This window comes from Dama dama, chromosome 28 (genome assembly GCF_033118175.1).
Source record: "Dama dama isolate Ldn47 chromosome 28, ASM3311817v1, whole genome shotgun sequence".
NCBI classification, from domain to species: Eukaryota; Metazoa; Chordata; class Mammalia; order Artiodactyla; family Cervidae; genus Dama; species Dama dama.
The window spans coordinates 39,503,843-39,530,063 of NC_083708.1; the positions used below are offsets into that span (position 1 = coordinate 39,503,843).

The 26,221-nt window shown below is 37.4% G+C and overlaps 1 protein-coding gene across 1 annotated transcript in view; it reads left to right on the forward strand.

The window, feature by feature from the left end:
* Positions 1–3,773: 3,773 nt before the first annotated feature.
* Positions 3,774–26,221, forward strand: part of AK9 (adenylate kinase 9) — a 101,642-nt gene continuing 79,194 nt past the window's right edge. Inside the window, exons 1-8 of the mRNA XM_061131806.1 lie at positions 3,774–3,890; positions 5,188–5,251; positions 6,799–6,851; positions 6,947–7,043; positions 12,379–12,491; positions 16,128–16,316; positions 19,382–19,510; positions 23,797–23,875. Of these exons, the coding sequence (XP_060987789.1) occupies positions 3,774–3,890; positions 5,188–5,251; positions 6,799–6,851; positions 6,947–7,043; positions 12,379–12,491; positions 16,128–16,316; positions 19,382–19,510; positions 23,797–23,875 (841 nt within the window). The remainder of the gene's footprint in view (positions 3,891–5,187; positions 5,252–6,798; positions 6,852–6,946; positions 7,044–12,378; positions 12,492–16,127; positions 16,317–19,381; positions 19,511–23,796; positions 23,876–26,221) is intronic.

The window sequence follows — 26,221 nt, forward strand, 5'->3', positions numbered from 1 at the left end:
GCGCGCACAAACGCGCGCACATACACACACACACACACACACACACACACATATTCCCCTCTAATCCATTTTTCATGGTTCCATGAGCAATTTCCCAGGCCACTAGGACAAAGTTTTGGTCCATCTTTTATGGAAAGTTTGCTTATTAAAATATTTTCATAAGGTTTTATAACTTTTCCATAAATGGCTTGTATACCTTTCGTTCTGTTTAATCCTAATTATTAGTTTATGTTTTTGCTGCTAAGTCATATTTATCTTTGGTTACATTTTCTAGCTATTTTTGATTTATAGAAATACAACTGAATTTCATATAATGATTTTGAATTCAGCAAATTGGACTATCTTATTAATTCTTAACATTTATCTGTGGTATATTTGAATTTTCTATGTAAACAGTCATATCATCTGGAAATAATTATAGCTTTGTCTTAAAAAAGAATATTTTAAATATTTAATCATTAGATATAATGGTTGTCTTTCTGTCTTACACTTTACCAATAAAAGAACTTCTATTCTTAGTAGGTAAGAGGTTTATCTTTTAGCGATCATTAAAGGGTGCTGAATTATGTCATACTTCTATTAAAGTGAAAGCAAAGTCGCTTAGTCGTGTCCGACTCTTTGCGACCCCATGGACTGTAGCCTATGAGGTTCTTCCATTCATGGAATTTTCCAGGCAAGAGTACTGGAGTGGGTTGCCATTTCCTTCTCCAGGGGATCTTCCCAACCCAGAGGTTGAACCTCCAGCATTGCAAGCAGGCGATTTTACCGTCTGAGCTACCAGGGAAGCTCTACTTCTACTAAGATGATCATATAGTTTTTCTCCTTAAATTTATTTTAATATGAAAATTAATTTTCCCACATTAAACTGTCCTTGAATTCCTGGGGAAACCCAACTTAGTGTAATGAGCTTATGTTCTTCATATATTGCTAAATTCAACTTGTTAGCTACTTTGATTAGGATTTTTAAGAATCTTGTTCGTGAATGAAATTAGCAATAATTTTGCTTTTTTGCACTATTCTCTGGTTTAGGTATGGAGGTTATATGAGACCAATAAACTGAAGTAAGAAGTCTCCACTTTATCATTTTTCTGAAAGACTGTCTATATAATTTTAAGACTTGGAGCATTTCAATAAAACCATCTGGTTTCCTTGTGAGAAGACTTATAGTTACTGATTCTGTTTCTTTAATGGTTATAGAACCACTCAAGTTTTTCTCTTTTTCTTAAGAAGATGATTTTTCTAGTAATTTGTCAGTTTTGCCTAAGTTTTCAAATTTATTTGTGATAACTTTATGATAGCATCTTATCTATCTGCAGCATTATTTTCTCTGTTTTGCTTCCTTCTATGTCTAATCTTCTTTGATCAACAATAAATCAGTAAGCATTATGGAAGACTTAATCAATGAAATTCACAAACTTGATGTCAACATTTAAAGAATACTACATCAAACAAATGTAAATTGTTTCTTCTTATCAAAGATTTAGGGAATTTTTTTTTTAAAATTATCAGGTGCTATACTCAGCAGTGGCCACAGGACTGGAAAAGGTCAGTTTTCATTCCAATCCCTAAGAAAGGCAATCCCAAAGAATGCTCAAACTACCACACAATTGCACTCATCTCACACGCTAGTAAAGTAATGCTCAAAATTCTCCAAGCCAGGCTTCAGCAATACGTGAACTGAGAACTTCCAGATGTTCAAGCTGGTTTTAGAAAAGGCAGAGGAACCAGAGATCAAGTTGCCAATATCCACTGGATCATCGAAAAAGCAAGAGAGTTCCAGAAAAACATCTATTTCTACTTTATTGACTATGCCAAAGCCTTCAACTGTGTGGATCACAATAAACTGTGGAAAATTCTGAAAGAGATGGGAATACCAGCCCACCTGACCTGCCTCTTGAGAAACCTGTATGCAGGTCAGGAAGCAATAGTTAGAACTGGATATGGAACAACAGACTGGTTCCAAATAGGAAAAGGAGTACATCAAGGCTGTATATTGTCACCCTGCTTATTTAACTTATATGTAGAGTACATCATGAGAAACGCTGGGCTGGGAGAAGCACAAGCTGGAATCATGATTTCTGGGAGAAATATCAATAACCTCAGATATGCAAATGGCACCACCCTTATGGTAGAGAGTGAAGAGGAACTGAAAAGCCTCTTGATGAAAGTGAAAGAGGAGAGTGAAAACGTTGGCTTAAAGCTTAACATTCAGAAAACTAAGATCATGGCATCTGGTCCCATCACGTCATGGGAAATAGATGGGGAGACAGTAGAAACAGTGTCAGACTTTATTTTTCTGGGCTCCAAAATCACTGCAGATGGTGATTGCAGCCATGAAATTAAAAGACGCCTACTCCTTGGAAGGAAAGTTATGACCAACCTAGATAGCATATTAAAAAGCAGAGACATTACTTTGCCAACAAAGGTCCGTCTAGTCAAGGCTATGGTTTTTCCATTGGTCATGTATGGATGTGAGAGTTGGACTGTGAAGAAAGCTGAGCACTGAAAAATTGATGGTTTTGAACTGTGGTGTTGGAGAAGACTCTTGAGAGTCCCTTGGACTGCAAGGAGATCCAACCAGTCCATCCTGAAGGAGATCAGTCCTAGGTGTTCATTGGAAGGACTGATGCTGAAGCTGAAGCTCCAATACTTTGGCCACCTCATGCAAAGAGTTGACTCATTAGAAAAGACCCTGATGCTGGGAGGGATTGGGAGCAGGAGGAGAAGGGGACAACAGAGGATGAGATGGTTGGATGGCATCACCAACTCGGTGGGCATGAGTTTGAGTAAACACCAGGAGTTGGTGATGGACAGGGAGGCCTGGCGTGCTGTGATTCATGGGGTCGCAAAGAGTCGGACACGACTGAGCGACTGAACTGAACTGAACTGAACTGAGGCCATAAGACAAGACTCAACAAATTTCAAAGAATTATTATAACATGGAGAACATTCTCTGACTATAATGAAAGAAAGAAAAAACAAAAACAGGAAAATCTTAGTTTTGAGATGTAAGAAAACACACCTCTAAAAAACTAATGTCTAATATTGTCTGTGCTTTCAATCTTCTGTTCTTGATCAATCTTGATAGAGTTTTCTATTTGTAAATCTTTTCAAAATACCACTCTTTAGCTTTGTTGACCTTCTTTGTATAATGTTTATTTTCTAATTTATTAATTTAAAATTTTTTTTTCTATTTTCCTATTTTTCTAACTTCTTAAATTGTAAGCTTATTTATCTTTTTATGTATTAGTTTCATTGTTTTTCAGTTCTGCATATTTTCTCATTTCCAATAGGATTTCTTTTAGAGCCACTAGTAGGCCCTACATACATACCCATAGACAAATTTTATGTGTGTATACATATAGCATTTAATTTGATTTTTTTAAGCATCTGCTATTGAGCTTTTTTCAGGTGATTGTGTGTACACTAATTTGACCTTTAATAGAATACACACATCAAAACATACATGTATATATGTACATGTGTGTATTTTTTCCTTAATTTAGTCTTTCAAAGAGACTTTATTTTAGCTGTCTTTTATGTAGCATATATTGGCTTTTGCTTTCTGTCTCAAACTATGAACTAAGTATTGTTTTAATAAATCAGTTAACTTATTTGCCATTACTGGCAAAACCCATCTCTCAGTGGAGTGGAATGGCTTCTGAGCTTAGTAAATTTGCAAAATATTCTAGTTCTCCCCAGCCTGCCTGCCTATTTCTCCTAAATTAGGCACTTTAACAATATTACTCTTTCTTACTATAGTGTTTTGTATTATGACTTCTCAAGAGAAGACAGAAAAGCATCCTTTTGTGGACATATTTAATGAAGATGAAGCTGACATAAACTTTATGTTGTCTAAACCTGTTTGCTTTGTTGTATTTGGGAAACCAGTAAGTTATCTCTTCTAACTTATTATTTAATGTAATTTAAAATTTTCAAAGTCATAATCTAATATTACCATATAAGAATGAAAACCACATAATGTGCTAATTTTTTGAGTGTTTTTTAAACTTTCATTGTATGACTTGAACTCTGGTATAGTATTGGTTGTAAATTATAACTTTCTCTCCTCTTGTGCACTATTACTGAAAAGGAACCTAGGTTGTATTTATCTTTGCTTTTATATTATGAAAAAATTAACTCATCAAAGCACTGCTCCATAACAATTATTAATAGTATGTGATCCAAAGTTATTTCACACTCAATTTTCACATAAAACTTCTGTGAAATTTGTTGTGAGGCTCTCTGGATATGTGAAGGCAGGACACTAAAGAGACAAACGGAAGATTCTCCCATCGCTCTCTAAAGCTCCTGAGAGGGACTGTGCTTCATCTTCCCCCACAGTCTGTTAGTGGACCTATGTATCAGTTTTGCACAAAACAGGAAGAAACCAAGAATGGCTGTTGTAAGATAACTTTCCTTCCTAGGCAATTCTAGTAAGGACCTCTAGATGAGAACTGTTTTCAACCACTGAGCTAGTTGGTAGCTCCATTAAAGGGCTTGAGGTGGTTAATATAAAAGCCTCTCTGGAATAGCAGAGTCTTAGGACTGAACCCAGTTTTTGACTTGCTTTTCTACAGACCCTGGGGCAGAGTCAAGAAATGTTTCCAATAACTTTTATTATGTTTCTAAAAACATAATGGAGTTTTAAAAGTCAACAGTGGAAGCAATCAGATATAAATGTTACTTCATTAAAGTGAGCTTTTATCTTTAAACTATGATACTTTTCAAAGATATCTATTACAAGCAAGTTTTTGCTCTTGGAAGTTACTATATGGAAGTCTTTACATTTAGTCATTCACAATCATAAACTTTAGGAAGGAAATAAAATGATGAATCTCAATATTATCACAATGATTTGTATTCAGAATTATAAAATTTAACAATTGAAGAGTGCAATAGCTAGAATACCATTACAGTACACCTTCCTGGTTTCAGGACTATTTTCTTAATTAAAAAAAAAAACTTAAATCACTTCACAAAATGTGACAAGTGGGACAGTGAACACAGAAAAATGAAGCTATAAATATTTCATACCTAGGGTCTATTCTTTATTTATTGTATGGAAAAAATTTTACTTGATAATATTTATGTAATTGTAGTACCTATTAATATAATCTTTAAAAATTGTGTTTTGTTGACAAATAGCTATTCTCTTAGGTTTTACATAATGTCTTTCTTTTTAAGGGGGTTGGGAAGACAACATTAGCCCAACAGATAACACAGGCATGGAAGTGTATTCGTGTAGAAGGTAAATTTTACCTTTCCCCCCAATATTTTATTATGAAAACTTTCAAATATGCATTAAAATGTAAAGCATTATACAATGAACACCCATACGTCCATCTACTTACTATCTAGAGTCTATGATTATTTGCTGTATTTGCTTTATCAAACATCATTACCCCGTTTAATATTATCTTTAAAATAGCATCAAACATGTTTTGCCCTTCTGTTAGTCTTAATTTTGTTCATAGAATTTAAGATGTTTATGAAACATCTTTGACTTCATTCTACTGCCTCTAGTTCTCTAATTGCATAATTTAGAACGAATGGGGATACGTGTGTTGTGGGTATCTCCCTATGAAAGATGAGAAGAGAGGGAACTCTCACAGCTTCTCATGGGAAGATTTCCCAGGACTAAATTATCTTCAATGATTAATTTTGTTTTTTGTCATTTGTAATTTGCTTTTCATTCTTTGCAATATTTAAGACAGGGATTTGTATCTTTGTACATACATATTCTTTTAACCAATAAAACCATTTATGCCTTAAAAGAAAAATAAGCAAAAGAATGAATCTATAATTCATAAAAGTAGAAATAAAAATGGACAAATATACGAGAAAGAGTTTAACTTTGTTACTATTCAAAGAAATGCTAATGTAAATAATCTGATCCATATTTGCTGAATAGATTGGCAGTGAATCTTTACAGTTTCTACTATCATTGTTGGCAAGAATGTTATCAAATGAGCATTTCACATGCTGTTAGTGCAGTGATGATCTGGTACAACTTGGAGGGAGAACAATTTGTTAACACATAACACAAACACACAGAAAACTTTTAAAATGTCCCCTTTTTCGTTATCAAAATAAAATCCACTTGTAGGAAATCTTAAAAAGCACCAAACTTATCATAGATTAACAGCAGATAGGGACATCATAGGTTCCTGGGTCCTCCCCTAGGTTATGCCCCTGTCATTTCTGTCCTAGAATATCTTTCATCATGGGATTAAATATCTCCTCTTAAAAAGGAACCAAGTTATTAGAATTTCACCCTCAGGACCCCTTTTTCCTAGATTAATTTCAGAGTTTTATCTATTTTTAACATTTCTTGATGTATAATTTCCTTTTATACAATCAGTGTGCAAAATTAATGGGCTGTAGATATAACTATGCATGGTTATAAAAGTATCTGGACTAGTAATGTTAATACTAGTGTATACTTTGTATAATTCTTTCTAATTTCCAAATCACTGTCATATACAACCTCATTTCATCTGTATTCCCTGGTATACTACACAGAGCACAAGCATGCAAGATGCAAAGGTGTTTGGGAAGTTAGCTTCCCCAGGATCTTTTAGCTGGGTGAATGTCAGAGAGAAGTTGTTTATGGGATACATTCTGCTACCTTGTACTTTAGATAGGCTTAAATGATATAATGAGTGTAAATGTGCTTTGTAAACTCTAAAGTGACACAAATATCAATCTGTGTTACTAGTTAAAAACATACAAATATGTTTCTTACTTGAAAATTCTCAGAACAATTTGTGCTAATATTCTGAATTCATATTTTAGCTTTACCAATTTTGGAAGAACAGATTGCCAGTGACACTGTAACAGGAGCTATGGTAAATCTAAGTTTCAAAACTGTTACGATTTCTTTAAAAGCTGTGTACCGCATGTACATTATACTGTCATATGCAATATCTATGCTTGTTCTTAGTTGCAGTCACTGCTGGTCAGTGGCCAAAGCATTCCAGATGAACTTGTCACAAAGTTAATGCTGGAGAAGCTGAACTCCTCAGAAGTCTCTCACTTTGGTATGTTTCTTTTTATACATCAGTGGCTCTCAGAGCAACCTTAAGACTCATGGTTTATCTGAGGCACAAATAATTCCCGGAGTTGCACCTTTTATTTTTACCCCTGGCGCAGGAATCCCGGAGTCTGAATTCAATTGAGTGATTCTGATAGTTTATTTGCTTGTTTACTTGTTTTTGTTCTTCAGAATCTACATTTGTTTTCAAAAGTTAAGTTTATGTGATTCAACCTTCTTTTAGCAACGTGTTACTCAGCAAAAGCATCAATAATCTGCTGTGGTCCTTCATGCAGCACTGACAGCCTCTGCTAACTGCTTTCCTATTTGCCCTGAGTTTTATTATTAAGTCCTGTCAATGGTTAGGTTTCTCTGCATTAATCCACACTCATAAGACAGGAATGGGAACTAGAATGACACCAACTTATCCTCTGGCTCCAGATACTTGCAGGCTTCAGCCTCTATCCAATCTACCCTCTGGCTCTGACCCGAGAAATCTCTCTGCGCTCAAACAGATGCTGAACTGGGACATTGGACCTAATTTCCCAAGGCAGACTACTTAAGTTCAGAATGACTAAAAGGAAAAGGGCAAACTCTATGGCATTTGCCAAAGAAGGAAGAAGAATAAAGATATGTTTGGGAGAAAATCATCCACCTGAAAGAGATTTACTGATGAGAGAAAAAAATATAGAGATCTGCTTTATAGGCTCAGTACATTAAGAGAGGGTGCTGTGACTATTAATACAGGGGCACAAATAAAGTGCAGTACAATGAAAATCAATAGTGGAAGTAGCAACAGCAGATTTCTCACTGAAGACTATATATGTGTGTGTGTATACATGTATAGTTAGTTGCAGTTGATGCTGATCAGTGGCCAAAAATGTAGATTTTATATATAATATATATATATATAATCTATATCTATATGTAGAAAGATCTATATATACAGAATGAACTATTTAATACATAAATATATTAATATATCCACATATCATCTCTTTTATTTCATATAAATACACTTTATCCATCCATTTAACTATCTGCTACTGCTACTGCTAAGTCACTTCAGTCGTGTCCGACTCTGTGTGACCCCATCCCTGGGATTCTCCAGGCAAGAACACTGGAGTGGGTTGCCATTTCCTTCTCCAATGCATGAAAGTGAAAAGTGAAAGTGAAGTCGCTCAGTCATGTCTGACTCTTCGCGACCCCATGGACTGCAGCCTACCAGGTTCCTCCGTCCATGGGATTTTCCAGGCAAGAGTACTGGAGTGGGGTGCCATTGCCTTCTCCGATTTAACTATCTAGTGATCAGTAATAAAGAGAATATGTTTAGTCGCTCAGTCGTGTCTGACTCTTTGTGACTCCGGGGACTGTAGCCCACCAGGCTTCTCTGAACGTGGGGGTTCTCCAGGCAAGAATACTGGAGTGGGTTGACATTCCCTCCTCCAATAAAGAGAATGGACTTAGGAAAAGCACTCAGAATGAGGAAAGTAAAATGAATAAAAAGGTAAAAAAAGACAATCACAGAATTCCAGTTTAGGTCATTAAATTACCTCAAAAAGTATAATGATTGAAACTGAAGAATATATGTAAAGGTATATAGGTAAATATCTTTTTGTTTATTCTTTACTTCACCTGACCTCTTACGAAAATTTAGGGTGACTTACTCGGTCACAAAAAGATGGCATATATTATTAAGTACTGGCAAAAAGAGAAAGAAAAAAAAGAAATATTAGAAAAATAAATCTACTCAGCTTGCCATTCGCAATGTTCATAAACTTTTTAACTTATTATGGAAAATGTCAAATGAAAGTAGAGAGACTGGTATAAAACCCCCCATGTGTCTCTCACCCAGCTTCAACAATGACAACCCTTGTCCCGTCTTATTTATTCACACTTCTGACTATACCCCTCCCCCAACCAACTTTACTTTGAAGCTAATCCATATCATATCATCTGTAAATATTTTAGTTTGTATCTCAAAAAGATAAAGATTCCTTTAAAACTTATCATATTACCATTATCATACCTGAAAGTTAATAATAATTCATCTACTTACCCGTCTGTGGTCAAATTTCACCCAGTACCTCATATTTTTTTTTCTAGTTGGTTTTAATTTGCTTGTTTGTTTGTTTGTTTGAAGCAGGATCCAGCCAACCAGGTTTCACATATTGCTATTGCTTCGTGTGTCACAGTTTCCTTTTATCTATAAATTGCCTGTACCTCTGTCTAGCATCTTGTTTTTTTTATGCTGAAGAAACTGGTTATTTGTCTTTGAGTTTCCTAAGCTTCTGAATTTTGCCAGTTACACCCCCTGGTATCATTCAATGTATGCCTCTTTCCCCTAGACTTCTGGGACCCTAGTACTGGTCCTGGGAGCTGGCAGAGGAAAAGTCAGTCGTATAATAATTCTTGAGCCTGAGGGCCTCACTGTCAGCATGCGAGTGCATGGCCTCAGTCTAGGCATGCCCAACTGGGCTCATTTAGGGCTACAGTGAAGGCAGGATGTCAAGTTCCTTCTACCCAGCCTCCCTTCACCCATCCTACAGCAGCCCCAGAGAAATTTCTTTGGAACCTAGCACTTTGCTAAACACAGTTTGAAACTCTCTGCTAAGCAAGGATTCTTTTTGATGTTTGGTCTTATCCACCAGCCTGGTGGATGGTAGAAGTGATATTGAAAGTGAAGGGCTTTCAAAATAGAGATATTAACTTGGGTCAGGGGCTGGCTGAGGCTGGGTTATTGATGATTCCAAAATCCCTAAAGATGGATATGTGCTGCCAGGAACCCTGCACAGTAAAGTACTATCAGATCCAATCAATGTTTTTCTGTACCAGAGACCTTTTATACCCGGAGCTTCTATCACTATTTAAAAAAACTTTACATTACCTGTAGTTATAAACCATTTATTCACAGCCTGTCATGCTGTGTTGGCCTTGAGCCAAAATCAGATGCCGTGCGCTGCATCCTCACACAAGAGAAAAAGGAAGAGTCAATTCCTGGGTACCCTAAGAAGCCCCTCTCTGCTTTCTCTTTCTATATTCCAGAAAAAATAATTTTCCCAAGTGACTGATGGACAGCCCTGGTCTGGGCAGCCCCTGCCCCGGTGTGTCAGATTGTAGATGGTACTGTAAGTCATTGGTCACCAGTGTGTCCGTTCATGTCAGGCTGGCATGAGGTGAGATAACTATCAGGCCTGGCTAGACACTAAGCCACCTGATGTCCATGGATCTCTCAACACTTCAGTCTAAGAGCAGTGGCATGCCATCTTTGGTTTTGTGGGAATACCTTCTTCCCACTGTGCCAGAAAGTGCTGGCAAAGTGATGCTACAGGCCAGTTGGCTTCCCCTGGGCAGTGGTGTGAACAGTCTGAGTTGTTCCTTGGTGGGAGTGATGCAGGCTGGGCATTAGCCTGCCTAGTGCCTATCTTGCCTATGATGGTATATGCAGACCTTCCCAGCAAGGAGGGGGTGGGGTCTACCATTCTTCCATCTTCAGCACGGGGTACAAAGGCTTAGTAATGGGTGTCAAGGAAAGGTGGGATGGGATGGTGGAACTCCTCACCTATGCTTCCATCTTTACAACACATCTCTGGAATTAGAGAGGTTAACAGTGGGCTCAGTCGCTCTAAGAAGTATCCCCTTGAGATCTTCCCAGAATTGGATCTAGAGAACTAAGTTATTCCTCTAAATCTTCAATGGTGAGACAAGCAACAAAACTATCTCTGCCACAATTCTTCCATAAATATATTTCTGTGGTCTGGATATGATGATACTGGCCACCTCTCAGTGGGTAAAGCCCCCAAATCCATTGCTCAGAACACTGAGGCAGAACACTAAGAGCCAGACCCCATGGAAACAACCTGCTATTTCTGCTGGTCCCACCAGGAAAGAGACCAAGTAGGAAGTTCATTTGAATATACATGTATACGCAAGGTTTGGCATGCCTGCAGACAGGCATGCTTGGAATGCCTGAGAAGCTCTCTGAGCAGTGGCATTGGTTGTGGTAGCAGGCAGGGTGCTAGAGAGCCCTGCAAGCAGAGTGCCAAGCATCTTTCTGTCATCCATTGCAGATACACAGAGGCGAGCAGTGCTGAGCAGAGGGGATGGGAGGGAGGTCTTGTGTAATCCCTTGTTGCTTAGAGTTGGGGGGGAGGTGATGATCTCTGGGGACTGACTGGTCTCTGGATTTATCTGATCAGGATGGGTCAGCTGGGCCACGGTTGAATTCAGTCCAGGGCTAAGTCGTGCAGTCACCTTCACCACGGCACCCAGCATTGCAGGGTGTCAGTCCAAGGGGTTAATGCCAGCCATCATGTCCCAGAGGAGGCACTGGTCAGTCTTGACAACCTCATTCCACTAACTTTTTATAAAATGTGTGCCAAAAATCAAAGCTTAATAACCATAATTCGTCAGTTCCTCCAAGGAAAAAATATTCTCTAAAACAGCAGAAAAACTTGTCGAAGGCCTTTAATTTCCAGCGACAGAGTCAAGACTTTATTCTGTTCTATTAAGAGAAAGGTTTCTCTTCTGTATGGATCAGGAAACTCAAACAGGGGCTCTGTATCAACTTAGAGGAGTGGGATGGGGAGGGAGATGGGAGGGAGTATATGTATACCTATGGGTGATTCATGCTGAGGTTTGACGGAAACAACAAAATTCTGTAAAGCAATTATCCTTCAGTTAAAAAATAAATAAATTTTAAGACAGAGAAAAGTTTCTCAAACAAGAGAGTGACATATTAACTAAATATATTAAGGAAACTAATATGATAATGGTATCAAGGGTGAATTTCAATGAGCAGATATAGGTTTTGGGGTAGGGATGCAAGCCAATAAGCATACTAAGCCAAAATCATTAATAATGTTGTTTCTTAAACTGTATGAGGGTTACATGGATTTTTTTTAATTCTCTGTAACTTACATAAACACTGTATATGTATATTCTATTATGAAATATTAATTCAAGAAAGAAAAATAATATACCATGCAACCCCTACGATTTACCTTTACCACTCACCGTATGAGTTTTCCTAAGATGAGTTAAAGAATTAATGGCATGGAATTTCCCTCTCTAGGCACCTCTTGTGCCTAAAATAAATTGATTTGGAATTTTTAAAGATGTCTCCTTTAGCCCAATAGTTTTATTGCCAGAGAAACATTATTCATAGTTATACTTCATGTGGCAATAACATTAACTATTAATTTTAAATGTCAACAGATATTTTAAGATCAGCATTAGTATTCATCAATAGAGAAATGATGTTTTTATAAAGTAATAATAAATCCACTCTCTCAGATATTGATAATATTATAAAACTTTTAAAATTATATTTCACTCTACAGGCTATATTATCACTGAAATACCATCACTTTCACAGGATGCCATGACTACTCTGCAGCAAATAGAATTAATTAGAAATTTAAAATTGAAACCTGATATTATAATCAATATTAAGGTAAGAATATATCTTTATAGTATAGAGTATATAAATATTCTTTTTGATAGTAGTTAAATTCAAGGAATGTTATTAATTTTTTAAGGAGCTAAGAAAAAATAACTTATGCATCAATTTTAGGGACTGAAATGTATTTTCTCATACCTCCGTTCTTTTGCTCCTGTAGCTCTGTCCACAGGAAATACCTTCTTGCACTTTCACCAGGCTTAATCATAGTCATTCTTTGAAAGTCAATTCAGGCATCCTCTCTACAGAATGTTCCCTGATGACCACCCCCTCCACATTAACACAAAAGTTAACTGACTCTCATTCCTACACTCTCTTCTCTCTCTTCTTATATCCCACCCTTTACTCACCACAGAAAAGTTAAATATTGTCTGACAACCGCTCACGTTGCTCTTTTCTATCATATTATTAATACCGCATTATATTGTAATTGTCCATTTTCTTCTAGACGCATGCCTTGCTTGGAGGCGGGAACCATGTCTTACTCCTGTAAACATCAACTAGTACAATGAATGGTACCTAATAACTCTGCCAGTTAAACAAAATGAAAGGATGAACAAATGATTCAGATGTGTGAATGTTAATAACATTGCTAGGTTGGTCCCAGTTCTTTCCTTTACCAACTGTAGAACTTGGTGAATCACATTTAGGAGCCTCAATATCCTCTTCACAAAGATGATACAAAGATAGCTGCCTCATAGGGTTATGGTAAGAATGCGGTGAGGTGAGGATGACTAGTTTATAAAATGAATGATAACTATTTCTAATAATACCCTGCCTGGTCCCCCCACTCAGAATAAATAAATCAGATGGTTCTCAGCTCAGGTGCGGGGACTCAGTGGTGTGTTTGGGCCAGCCGTGAGAGACAGGTGGCGTCCAGTGCTGGGTGTGGTGTCTTCTGCAGCCCCAGCCACAGATCATGGTCAGGGGCCAATCAACACCCCTTTGTGACTTTCAGAATGTCACCCATGTGTATAATGGAGAGAAGAAAAATAATCTCAAAGATTTAACTGAAACCAAATATAAAGTCTAGGCCATGAAAAATAGAGAGTGTATAGGAAATTAAGACTCAGTGTAATAAGAACACACAGATAAGCAGGCATTAAGGCCCCAAATGCTCACTAAATTTGGGTCATGAATTTGGTTCTAAGTTTGATGAGCCAAAGTAGAAGGGGAAATGTGACCAGTTATATAAAATTCACATTGTCCTTGAAAAGATGAGGAATTCCTCAGGAAAAACTAAATGAGAGATATGTCTTAACATGGGTTCAATATAAGCATTGTACTGTGTGTAGAGAATGAAGCCCTTAACCCCACTGATGTAAGTGTGACGGTAGGTGTCCATGGCAGTTTCTATAGGTAGCTGGAGTGTAATCAGAGGACCTCGTGTGAAACAGAACTTCAGTACAGCACACACTTCTCTGATGGTCTGACTTTATTTGGGAATGGAGTCTGGGATTTCCAGACCAGAAGTTCTAAGCCTGGGGTCCAAGAACACTTAAGCACCCATGAACCATCTGAAATTATATGCAAATTTTATGTGTATGGGCATTTTCCTGAAGCAAAAGCTTATGGCGTTCATCATATTCTAAAGAGGTCTGTACTTAAAAAAAGAGAAAAAGCATTAAAGGCCAGTGATCTACTACAGCAATGGTCCTCAGGGTTTGTTCCTAGAGCCAACTGCATTAGCAGCACTCAAGAAGCTTATCAGAAATGCAGATTCTCAGGGAGCAACCCAGAACTACAGAAACTGTGGGGGGTGGCATCCAGCTGTCTGTGTTGAAAAAGCTCTCCAGGTGACACTGATGCTGCTGAAGTTTGAGGGCTGCTCTGAGGCACAGCCTCACCCTAAGATTGATAAATCACTTCCTTTATGTGAAAAGGTCCATCTAGTCAAAACTATGGTTTTCCAGTAGTCATGTATGGATGTGAGAGTTGGACTATAACGAAAACTGGGCACTGAAGAATTGATGCTTTTGAACTGTGGTGTTGGAGAAGACTCTTGAGAGTCCCTTGGACTGCAAGGAGATCAACCCAGTCCATCCTAAAGGAAATCAGTCCTGAATATTCATTGGAAGGACTGATGCTGAGGTTGAAACCCCAATACTTTGGCCACCTGATGCGAAGAACTAGCTCATTGGAAAAGACCCTGATGTTGGGAAAGATTGAAGGCAGGAAGAGAAGGGGAAGACAGAGGATGAGGTGGTTGGATGGCATCACTGACTCGATGGACATGGGTGTGAGCAAGTTCTGGGAGTTGGTGAAGGACAGGGAAGCCTGGCGTGCTGCAGTCCATGGGGTTGCAGAGTCAGACACGACTGAGCAACGGAACTGAACTGATACGTGAGAACAGGAGACAGCTAAAGGCAATAGTCTTTGCCAAGGACCCAAAATGTGGGTATTCTAGGTTGCTGAATGAGGGCAAATATGCATATGTTTTTTTAAATTACCAGTATGGGTTGAAATCTTTTTTGTGTGTGAAAAATTAGAAAGCCTAAATAAAAGTCTTGCATCAATAAATTCCCATCCCATATAGAAGTAATCTGAGGAAATCAGAATATTAGCATGAAAAGTTCTAAAGTTCCTTGCCCCCTTTCTTTCTCAAATGTGTGGTGCATAAACTGTTGGCATCAGAATCACTGAAGATGTTTGTTAAAATGTGTGAGTGAGCCTCACTCCAGACTTAATAAATCACAAGCAGAAAACTTTATTTATAGTCCTCTATATAGAGTTACACTCTGATGTTTTAAAACCACTACTAGAGAATGTCATCCGGAGGTTTTTATCCTGAAAAATATTCAGAGCAGGCTTCACAGCCCCAAACCTTAGTTTATCATTAATAATGTGTTACAGAGCGTGGGCTATGGAGCAGAAGGCCTGGTCTCAGGTTGTAGTTTCCCCTCATGACACTGTGACCTGATGCTGCCAGGGCAGTCCTTCTCTGATCTGAAAATAGTTTGAATCCTAATATTGTATTACTTCTCTGACAGGGTTAGTTTAAGAACCGAGTGAAATATTATACACATGGAAGCACTTGAAATGAGAAAATCACTCATAGACTTTGGTTTTGGCCTTTTTTACTATCCGGATTCAGTTTTCTCATTTGCAGATGGTAAGGTTAGACTAAACCAGGTGACCTTTCAGATCCCATTCACTGATGCTATTTTATGAAATACTTCATCCATAAGGCTGTATCTCATAGTAAATACTATGAACACATGATCTATTTTTTTGTTGGAATAATGTGGCTATCCCACCATTTTCATCCATTCTCAGCCTTTTCAAACTAATCTGACAAAATCCTCCTATGTACCTCTGCTAACTAAACAGATTTTCTATTCTACTTCTCTAGCTCTTTCTACTGTTATTCTAACTCCCTTTTTTATTCTACAGCTTCTGAAACTTTGTCATATGTATTAGTTGTGGGTAAAGAAATGTGTTGCCATAACATAAAAGTTGTATCTTGTGCCTCTCTTGGCATGTGATGAAATGTGATTCAAAATACCATTTATAGTACTGCATTTGCTCGGAGTTTTGAGGAATTTGGGGGTTTATATATTGCATAATATATGAACAGAAAGTAAAGGTATACTCAAAATGTTTTGAGTAATGGTTAATGTTGTTCCTTAGTGCCCTGACTATGATTTATGCCAAAGAATTTCGGGGCAAAGGCAGCACAGTAGTACAGGATACATATACACAAGAGATCAGTGGGATCCTGAAGTCATTGAGAATCGTAGGAAAAAGAAGAAAGAAGCCCAAAAGGAAGGAAAAGGAGAAGAGGAGGGGGAAGAGGAAGAAGAGCAAGAAGAAGAAGAGGTAATATCTGTGTACAGGATACTATACTTCTAAAATTTGCTATAGGGACTTCCCTGGTGGTCCAGTGGTTAAGACTCTGCACTCCCAATGCAGGGGGAGCTGGGTTCAATTCCTGATCTGGGAACTAGATCCCACATGCCACAGTTAAGACCTGGCACAGCCAAATAAATTAAAATTTTTAAAAAGAGAAATAAAAAACACCTTGCCTGCTATATTGGTTTCATTTTTTAAAAATTGCTTATAATTCAATGACAAAATATGAATATTCTATACAGAAAATTATATTTTCCTTAAGGTTTGATTCAGTTAGAGGAAACAGCAAAAATATTTCATGTTTTCAAGAACTATTAGATCATAATATAAAGGTCATCAAGTTTAAGGTCATCCTTCTTGTCAGTGTGGAAGTCCCTCCATATCCTGACAGCTAATCTGCTTCATTTCATAGCAACAGAGAGTTACTGGTCACCTGCCGTGTCTCAAGCACTATGCAGGCTAGTGTGAAGAGTCAGAGCAACAGAAAACATATGTGATTTGAGGAAGAAGGCAGCCCAGGTAGAATCCAATTTATGACGTTAACATAACCCCGATTCCAAACTCTGGCAAAGAGAGCACATGAAAAGAAATCTATACCCCAATTCCACATATAATAACAATCCTAAAGTCAATACTAGTAAGAATAATGGAACAGGACCTCAAAAGACTCTTATACCAGACTCAATGAGGAAAATGTGATACTAAGTGTCAGAAAGATCCACTGGGGAAGGGACGGGCTACCCACTCCAGTATTCTTGGGCATCTCTTCTGTTCAACTGGTAAAGAATCCACCTGCAATGTGGGAGACCTGGGTTCAATCCCTGGGTTTGGAAGATCCCCTGGAGAAGGGAAAGGCTACCCACTCCAGTATTCTGGCCTGGAGAATTCTATGCACTGTATAGTCATGGGGTCGCAAAGAGTCTGACACAACTGAGTGACTTTCACTCATTCAAGAAGTTTGTTAATAGGTAATGGGCTGGATTTAGCACTGGGGTGAGTGAGACAGGTCATAGCTTGCCAGTCCTTGCTCTATTGAAATATACCTGTGATTTCTATTATAGATTTACTTATTTATAATGTTTAATAATTTTAAATAGTTTCTATAACTTATAAATTATCATGAATAAATACTATTTCTATTAGGACCTAGACTCAGTTAAGTCTAATGTTAATGTAGAGAAGGATACATTGCAAATCATTTGTCTAGTAGAAAAGATAAACGCCAAAGGCAACAGTTTTATTGCCCTGAAGGATGTTAAGGATATTAACATCAAACTTTGCACTCTGATTTCAGTAATTATATATACTTCAGTTTTGTCACCCTGCTGTTTCCCTCACTAATGGGTTAAATGAATTTTTGGCGTTTGTTCTTTCATTTAAGCACAGATCTTAAAAGTTCTCATCACAAGAAAAAAACTGTTACTATGTATGATGATGGGCTTCCCTGGTGGCTCAGACGGAAAAGAATCGGCCTGTAATGCGGAAGACCTGGGTTCGATTCCTGGTGGGAAGATCCCCTGGAGAAGGAAATGGCAACCCACTCCAGGATTCTTGCCTGGAATCCCATGGGCAGAGGACCCTGGGAGGCTACAGTCCTTAGGGTTGCAAAGAATCAGACACAAGTGAAGCGACTTAGCATGCACGCATGTATGTATGATGATGGATGTTAATTATAGACTTATTATGATCATTTCACAATAAGTACAAATACAGTTGATCCTTGAACATCTCCAGAGTTGGGGCACCGACCCTTTGTGCAGTTGAAAATCCAAGTTAACTTTACAGTCAGCCTTCTATATCCATGGTTCTGCATCCTACCAACCACAGATCATGTAGCACTATGTATTTACTATTGAAAAATATCCTATCAGTGGACCCACACAGTTCAGACTCACAGTGCCCAAAGATCAACTGTATTGAATCATTCTATTGTATACCTGAAACTAATGTAATATGTCAATTATATCTCAATTTTAAAAACCTATTAATGTAAGAATGCCCATTTAAAAATATAAAATAATCTTCCCTGTGCAAATAAGGTATTAGAAAAATAACCAGCAACTATTCTAGGTAAATATTCCAAGAAAATCTCATAGCAAATAGGAATAAAAGTGTGTCATTTTAACATGAATAAAGCATACCATCATAATTAGTATAATAAATATGTGCGTGCGTGTCAAGTCACTTCAGTCATGTCTGACTGTTTGCAACCCTATGGACTGTAGCCCACCAGGCTCCTCTGTCCATGGGATTCTCCAGGAAAGAATACTGGAGTGGATTGCCATTTCCTCCTCCAGGGGTTCTTCCTAACCCAGAGATTGAACCTGCATCTCAGTCTTCTGCATTGGCAAGTGGGTTCTTTACCACTAGCACCACCTGGGAAGCCCAAATATGATGATAATAATGGGGTAATAAATATGATACAAATGTCATTTTCTTCTGTGAACCCTTTCATAACCACCTTCCCCCATCACTCTCCATCCCTTCTCCCCTGCCATTATCTTTCTTCTTAGCTCTTACCACCACAACCTGTGATGTATTTATTTGTCTACTTGTTTATGCTCTGTCTTCCTCAATTGGGATGTGTGCTGTCTAAGCCCCAAGCCCTTAGTTTTGTTCTCTGTCATATTTCAAGCTCCTAGAACAGCGTCTGGCACGGGGTAGGCACTTAAGCTTTACTATTAGTAAATGAATGAATCAATGAGTGAATGAGCTACAAGTTCAGGTACTTAGAGAAAATCCAGCTTCTTTATTTTGTCTCTAAAAATCTGATGTTATTTCCATACTCTTCCCTACTCACTGGGGGGCAAAAGAAATGAGTAAGCATCCAAGTCAATTTAAAACTTTATTCCATCTGATAAAAGACCTTCAGTGTGTTCAATCTCTCTAAAATAAAAATCTTATTTCCAATCTCTCCTTTACCCTGCTTCTTACCCCAAAATGGCATGCAGGTATAGGGAGAGAGGGATATGACTTGCAAATGAAGTAATCATTAACATAAAGATATTCAACATAACTTCTTTTCCATTTAGGCATTTATTGCTGAAATGCAGATAGTGGCTGAAGTTCTTCAACACCTCGTTCAGAGACCTGAGGATTATTTGGAAAATATCGAATACATTGTTAACCTTTATAAGGAAATAATTCTTCATCCTTTAGAAGTAAGAAAAAGATACATTGCTGAAAAAGGAATGTTGATATTTGTGTTTTGTGTGCATGTGTACTAAGTTGCTTTGGTTTATGTCCAACTCTTTGTGACCCTATGGACTGTAGTCCACCAGGCTCCTCTGTCCATGGGATTCTCCAGGCAAGAATAGTGGAATGGGTTGCCATTTCCTCCTCCAGGGGATCTTCTCAACCTAAGGCTCAAACCTGCGTCTCCTGCATTGCAGGCAGATTCTTTACTGCTCAGCTGCCAGTGAAGCCCTATTTGTGTTTTATCCCTGGTTAAATAGCTTTCACATTTCTTCACCTTGTGTATTATCTGCTTCATTCTCCTCCTCTTGAGCTTGGTAAAATGCTATCAGAATAAGATTGCATTCCAAAGGCTGTTTCACAGAGCAACATTATTTTACTCTTACAAAGCAACAGTGCTGCTGAAAAGTGATAAATGAATTGCATTTTTCAAAAGTCATTAGGGGAATTTATTTATGGTTGGGGATTGGAAAGTCCATATTAAGACATTGTTTTGTGAAAGCATTTTGAATCCAAAATGTATGGGTTTATAAAAACAAATGTACACTTAAGGTGCATCTTTTATTCTGAAAGAAACTGTTAATTTAATTACAATTTAAAGAAAGCCATCTAAGACTAGTTTCTCTGTGTATCCTATTCAAAGTTGGTTATTTGTAAATATGATAAGGCTATTATATATTGTAATAGGAAAGTTATAATTAAAAGAATTAACAGTTTAAAAGGATGATTACTGAAATTATGATTATTGAAAAGCATATTTTTATGGTTAAAAATCCAGGGCAGACTTTGCCCAATTTCTATTGGAGATTTATTCAACAAACATTTATTATATGGAATTTGGCCAGATACCATGCTAAGCAACAGAATTACAAAGACAAATGAAAAACAGTCCTCAAATTGCCTCTTTCCATCTGATGGAGAAATTAAAAGAATTTGTCTCATGATGTTTTATATTGTTTATATATTTTTAGAGACAAGTGAATCATTTTCATTCTCATTGTCCACCCCCTCAGTGAGATCCAAATTGTTTTATTTTTTAAATTTATTTACAGTATTGTGTTAGTTTCAGGTAGGCAGCACAGTGATTCAGTATTTTTGTTTTCTTATGTATGACTTTGATTCCTCCCTTCTTCCTCTTCTATCCCTGGCCTCTAAACATAGATTCTTAAGGGTAATTTACATGTTTATCTATAACATTCTTTCTCCTTCAACAAAAATATTCTACATATTCCTTAAGCAGCTGGCATTGGGTATGAATAAAGCATAATTAAAATCAGATTCAGAAGATTATAAAATTATATTCATGGTCAGGGAGTTGGAGTGGGAAGCAGAGGTAGTCTCTTCAAGGATAGGGACTCCCAGCATCATCAATGTCCAGTACAGTGCCCAAAGTCTGGCAAGTGGTAAATGCTTGACAGATGTTCAGTTGAACAATTGATGAGATCACAAAAGAAAAAGAACAGCTTCCATTTCATTGCATGTAAATTTCTGGACATAATTTAAAAAATCTTTACTCAAAAAGAAAAATATCCACATCAACTATGAAAAAATATTTAAAGCTTTAATATGTTGAAAGGTCATAGACTCACAAACATAAAGAACAGACATAGTTGACAAGAGGACAGTGGGTAAAGGAGGGATGGATTGGAAGTTTGGGGTTAGCAGATGCAAATTATATTAATATATATAGAATGGATAAATAACAAGGTCCTAATATATAGCACAGGGAACTATATTCAATATCCTATGATAAACCACAATGGGAAAGAATTAATACATATACATATATAACAATCATTTTGCTATACAGCAGAAATTAACATAACATTGTAAATCAACTATCCTTCGATTTTTAAAAATGTAGGAAAAAATATCATAGATATGATTTTTCTAAAACCTATAAGGTCTTACCCTCCAGATGATAAATGGGTAACAAATATGAGCAGACAATTCACAAAAATTAATGACAAAAGAGTAACAAGTCTATAGAAAAATATTCAGCTTTACTGATAATAATTAAATGCGAAAGAAATATTTCCTCAATTAAATTTTAAAAGGTGGACAAGGAAAAAGAATTCCTAATTCTAGCAAGTACGTATGGTAAAGCAAACACTCCCATACCCTGCTGAAAGGAATTCATTAGTATGGTAGTTTTTAGATAGCTTGTCTGAGAAAAGCATAGAAGTGGAACATTTCTACGCCCTGCAGCAAAGCATAGATAAGAACTGACTGCTCAGATAAAAATTTCTAGGCCAAGAACCTAGACTTCAGGTCTAGTGATGCTTGCTGAATAGTGTATAGCTTGCCTTGTATGGTAATTCCAGGGTGCTCATATGTGTGGAGGGAGTCGGGAAGAGCCTTGAAAGGCAGGAGCCTACAATTCTAGTCTCCTCTGATCTGGCTGAGATGTGGATTCACTTGGGAGGCCAAGACCACCAAAATTCAGTGTTCCTCTAAAAGACATGAGGAAAGCAAGTAAGAGCAAAGTAACTGCATCAATGTCTGGTTTCTATTCTGCTTCAGGAGTAATCCAAGGCCAAGTCTTCATTCTTGCCTGTCTTCAAATCCCAGCTTGACCTGGTATTTGTGTCTTTAGCCTTAAGAGTCTTCATACCTTTAGACTTAGTACACTAACTTCATTCTTAAGAAGCTAGCTTAGGACTTCCCTGGTGTTCTAGTGGTTAAGACTTTGAGATTCCACTGCAGAGGTTGTGGGTTTGATCTCTCGTCAGGGTACTAAGATACCACATACTGTGTGGTACAGCACAAAAAAATTTTTTTAATTTAAGGTAAAAAGGCTATTAAATAAATAGAATCTAGTTTAAGGAAAGTATCTGAAATGCAGAAAAGCATAATGTACATCCTTGTTTAGAACATCATAATTTATGGTTGGATTCTTGGATTCTACTAGAAGAATTGATGCTTTGAACTGTGGTGTTGGAGAAGACTCTTGAGAGTCCCTTGGACCGCAAGGAGATCAAACCAGTCCATTCTAAAAGAAATCAGTCCTGAATATGCATTGGAAGGACTGATGCTGAAGTTGAAACTCCAGTACTTTGGCCACAGTATACTTTGGTCAGATGTGAACTGACTCATTTGAAAAAACCCTGATGCTGGGAAAGATTGAAGGCAGGAGGAGAAGGGGACGACAGAAGATGAGATGTTTGGATGGCATCACTGACTCAGTGGAAATGAGTTTGAGTAAACTCCGGGAGTTGGTGATGGATAGGGAGGCCTGGCATGCTGCAATCTGTAGGGTTGCAAAGAGTCAGACATGACTGAGTGACTGAACTGAATTTATGGTTAAACGATGCAGGCATAATGGTCCTTCTGTTTAAAAGTAGAGAAACACTTAGAACCTAACCTTGCACTGTATTATGAAAGACAAAATGTACTGGACATTTAAGTAGGTGATTTTGTTCAAACTATGGCAGCAGAAAAATATTCACTAATGAGGACTTTATCAAAGAGAGGGGCTAGAGTTTTATGGAGGCAAGTAAATAAGGGTCTTATGGAAACCATGAAAAAAGATGGAGATGGATCTTATCTGAGTCTTTGAGGAAGGGTAGAGGTGGATCTTATCTCTCCACCATCCCTACTTTCTGGGAATGGAAGAAAATTTATAAGAATATTAATCCAACCTTGAGATACAGAAAAATCTAATTTAAAGAAGAAAGGAAATTCAGAAACAATGGTAACAGATCTCATCATAAATATATTTTATAATACAAAAGATACCATAAACAAAGTCAAATTCTAAATCATAGCCAGGTAAAACTTTGCAAACCATACGGCAGATAAAGGTAAAGACTTTCCATGAATGTTAAGGAAAAGAAAGGTCTAACAAAATGCACAGAGGTTATGGTTCAGTGGTTTACAGAGATGGATTTCTAGATATTGAACATCACCCACAGCCAAGGGAATAAAAAGTGAAACAAACCAAGCCCATTCTTTACCTAGCAGTTTGGCAGAAAATATTCTATGAAAATATGCAGAGAGATGGATGCCCCCAAACATTTCTTTTGGGAAAGACTGGCTTCACTGTAGAGAAAAACAGAAGAAACAGAAAGAGCAGAATTCATGGTACGACTAGTTTAGGCTTTTGTAAAAGTTCTCCTGAGCACTGAAAATAACATCCAGTATGTTATGTATAAAGCAAATAATTTAGTGTTAAAGATTTCTTCATGGTATATGAAGACTGAACTTTTGCCAATGATCCTGAATGATAAGGCTTCTTTTTGATTATCTGCAGGAAGTAATGGCTGAACATGATTCCCAGTATCTCATTGAGCTAGATGGAAATAAGCCCCCAGAGGAGCTGTTCATGGTAAGTGCAATGCTCAGTAAGAATATGTCACAGTTTGGAAAATAAAAAAAGTATTGACTGATATTTATTTTCATATCAGAAATAGATTTATTTTGAATACCATTTATTTTTGAAAAATTCATTTTAACACTTAAAATTTGATATGACATTTATTCATCTGTCCATATTTAAATCAAAACTACATTTGAATTCAAAACCTCTCTGTGGTGAAAAGTATCTTGAAAAAAAGTAAAAGCAGATAAGAGCCATAAACACATGATACAATGTTTAACATGAGTAATAGGGAAATGCAAACCAGAGCTATAAGGAGATATCACTTCAAATCCACTAAGCTGACTAAAATTAAAAAGAAAAGCAAAAAAACCCCAGATAATGAATAACAAATGTTGGTGAGGATGTAGAAAAATCAGAACGTTCATACACTGTTGTGGCAGTGCCATTAAATCGTGTCCAACCCTTACAACTCCATGGACGGTAGCCTGCCAGGCTCCTCTTCCTGGACAAGAATACTGGAGTGGGTTGCCGTTTCCTTCTCCAGGGGATCTTCCTAACCTTGGGATCGAACTGGAGTCTCTTGCATTAGAGTCTCCTGCACTGCTGAGTCACCAGCAAAGCCCAATATACATTGTTGGTAGGACTGCAAATGGTGTGGCCACTTTGGAAAACAGTTTGGCAGTTCCTCAAAAGGTTAAATATGGAGTTACCATATGAGTCAGCAATTTAACTCCTAGGTATATGCCCCAAATAATTGAATACAGGTGTTTAAATGAAAATTTGTATGTGAATATTCATAGCAGCACTATTCACAATAGCCAGAAGGTAGAAACAACCCTTGTGTCTAACAATTAATGAATGGATAAATAAAATGTATATTCATACAATGGATGTATTAGTCGCTCAGTTGTGTCGGGATGGGAATGGGCAAATTTAATTCAGAAGACCATTATATCTACTGCTGTGGGCAAGAATCCCTTAGAAGAAATGGAGCAGCCCTCATAGTCAACAAAAGAGTCTGAAATGCAGTACTTGGACGCAGTCTCAAAAATGACAGAATGATCTCAGTTTGTTTCCAAGGCAAGTCATTCAAGTATCACAGTAATCCAAATCTGTGCTCCACCCACTGACGCTGAAGAAGCTGAAGTTGAAGAGTTCTATGATGACATTTAGGATCTTCTAGGACTAACACCAAAAAAGATGTCCTTTTCATCACTGGGGACTGGAATGCAAAAGTAGGAAGTCAAGAGATACCTGGAGTAGCAGCTAAGTTTGGCACTGGAGTACAAAATGAAGCAGGACAAAAGTTAACAGTTTTGCCAAGAGAATGCACTGGTCATAGCAAACACCTTCTCCCAACAACACAAGAGATGACTCTACACATGGACATCACCAGATGGTCAATACCGAAATCAGACTGACTATATTCTTTGCAGCTGAAAATGGAGACGTTCTATACAGTCAGCAAAAATAAGACCAGGAGCTGACTGTGGCTCAGATCATGACCTCCATATTGCAAAATTCAGACTTACATTGAAGACAGTAGGGAAAAATACTAGGCCATTCAGGTATGATTTAAATCAAATCCCTTATGATTATATAGTGGAAGTGGCAAATAGATTCAAGGGATTAGATCTAATTGAGTGCCTGAAAAACTATGGATGGAGGTTCATAACATTGTACAGGAGGCAGTGATCCAAAACTTCCCAAGAAAAAGAAATGCAAAAAGACAAAATGGTTGTCTGAGGAGGCCTTACAAATATCTAAGAAGAGAAGTGAAAGGCAAAGGAGAAAAGGAGAGATACACCCATCTGAATGCAGAATTCCAAAGAACAGCAAAGAGATAGAGCCTTCCTAACTGAACAATGCAAAGAAAGAGAGGAAAACAATAGGATGGGAAAGACTAGATATTTTTTCAAGAAAATTGAAATTTACCAAGGGAATATTTTATGCAAAGATGTGTACATAAAGGACAGAAAAGGTATGGACTTAACAGAAGCAGAAGATATTAAGAAGCAGTGGCAAGAATACACAGAAGAACTGTACAAGAAAGATCTTAGTGACCTGGATAACCACAATGGTGTGATCACAACTGTGAGCTAATACCTAGAGCCAGACATCCTGGAGTGCAAAGTCAAGTGGACCTTAGGAAGCATCACTACAAACAAACCTAATAGAGGTGATGGAATAGTTCCAGTTGAACTATTTCAAATCCCAAAAGATAATGCTGTTAAAGTGCTTCACTCAATATGCCAGCAAATTTGGAAAACTCAGCAGTGGCCACAGGACTAGAAAAGGTCAGTTTTCATTCCAATCCCAAAGAAGGACAATGCCAAAGAATATTCAAACTACCACA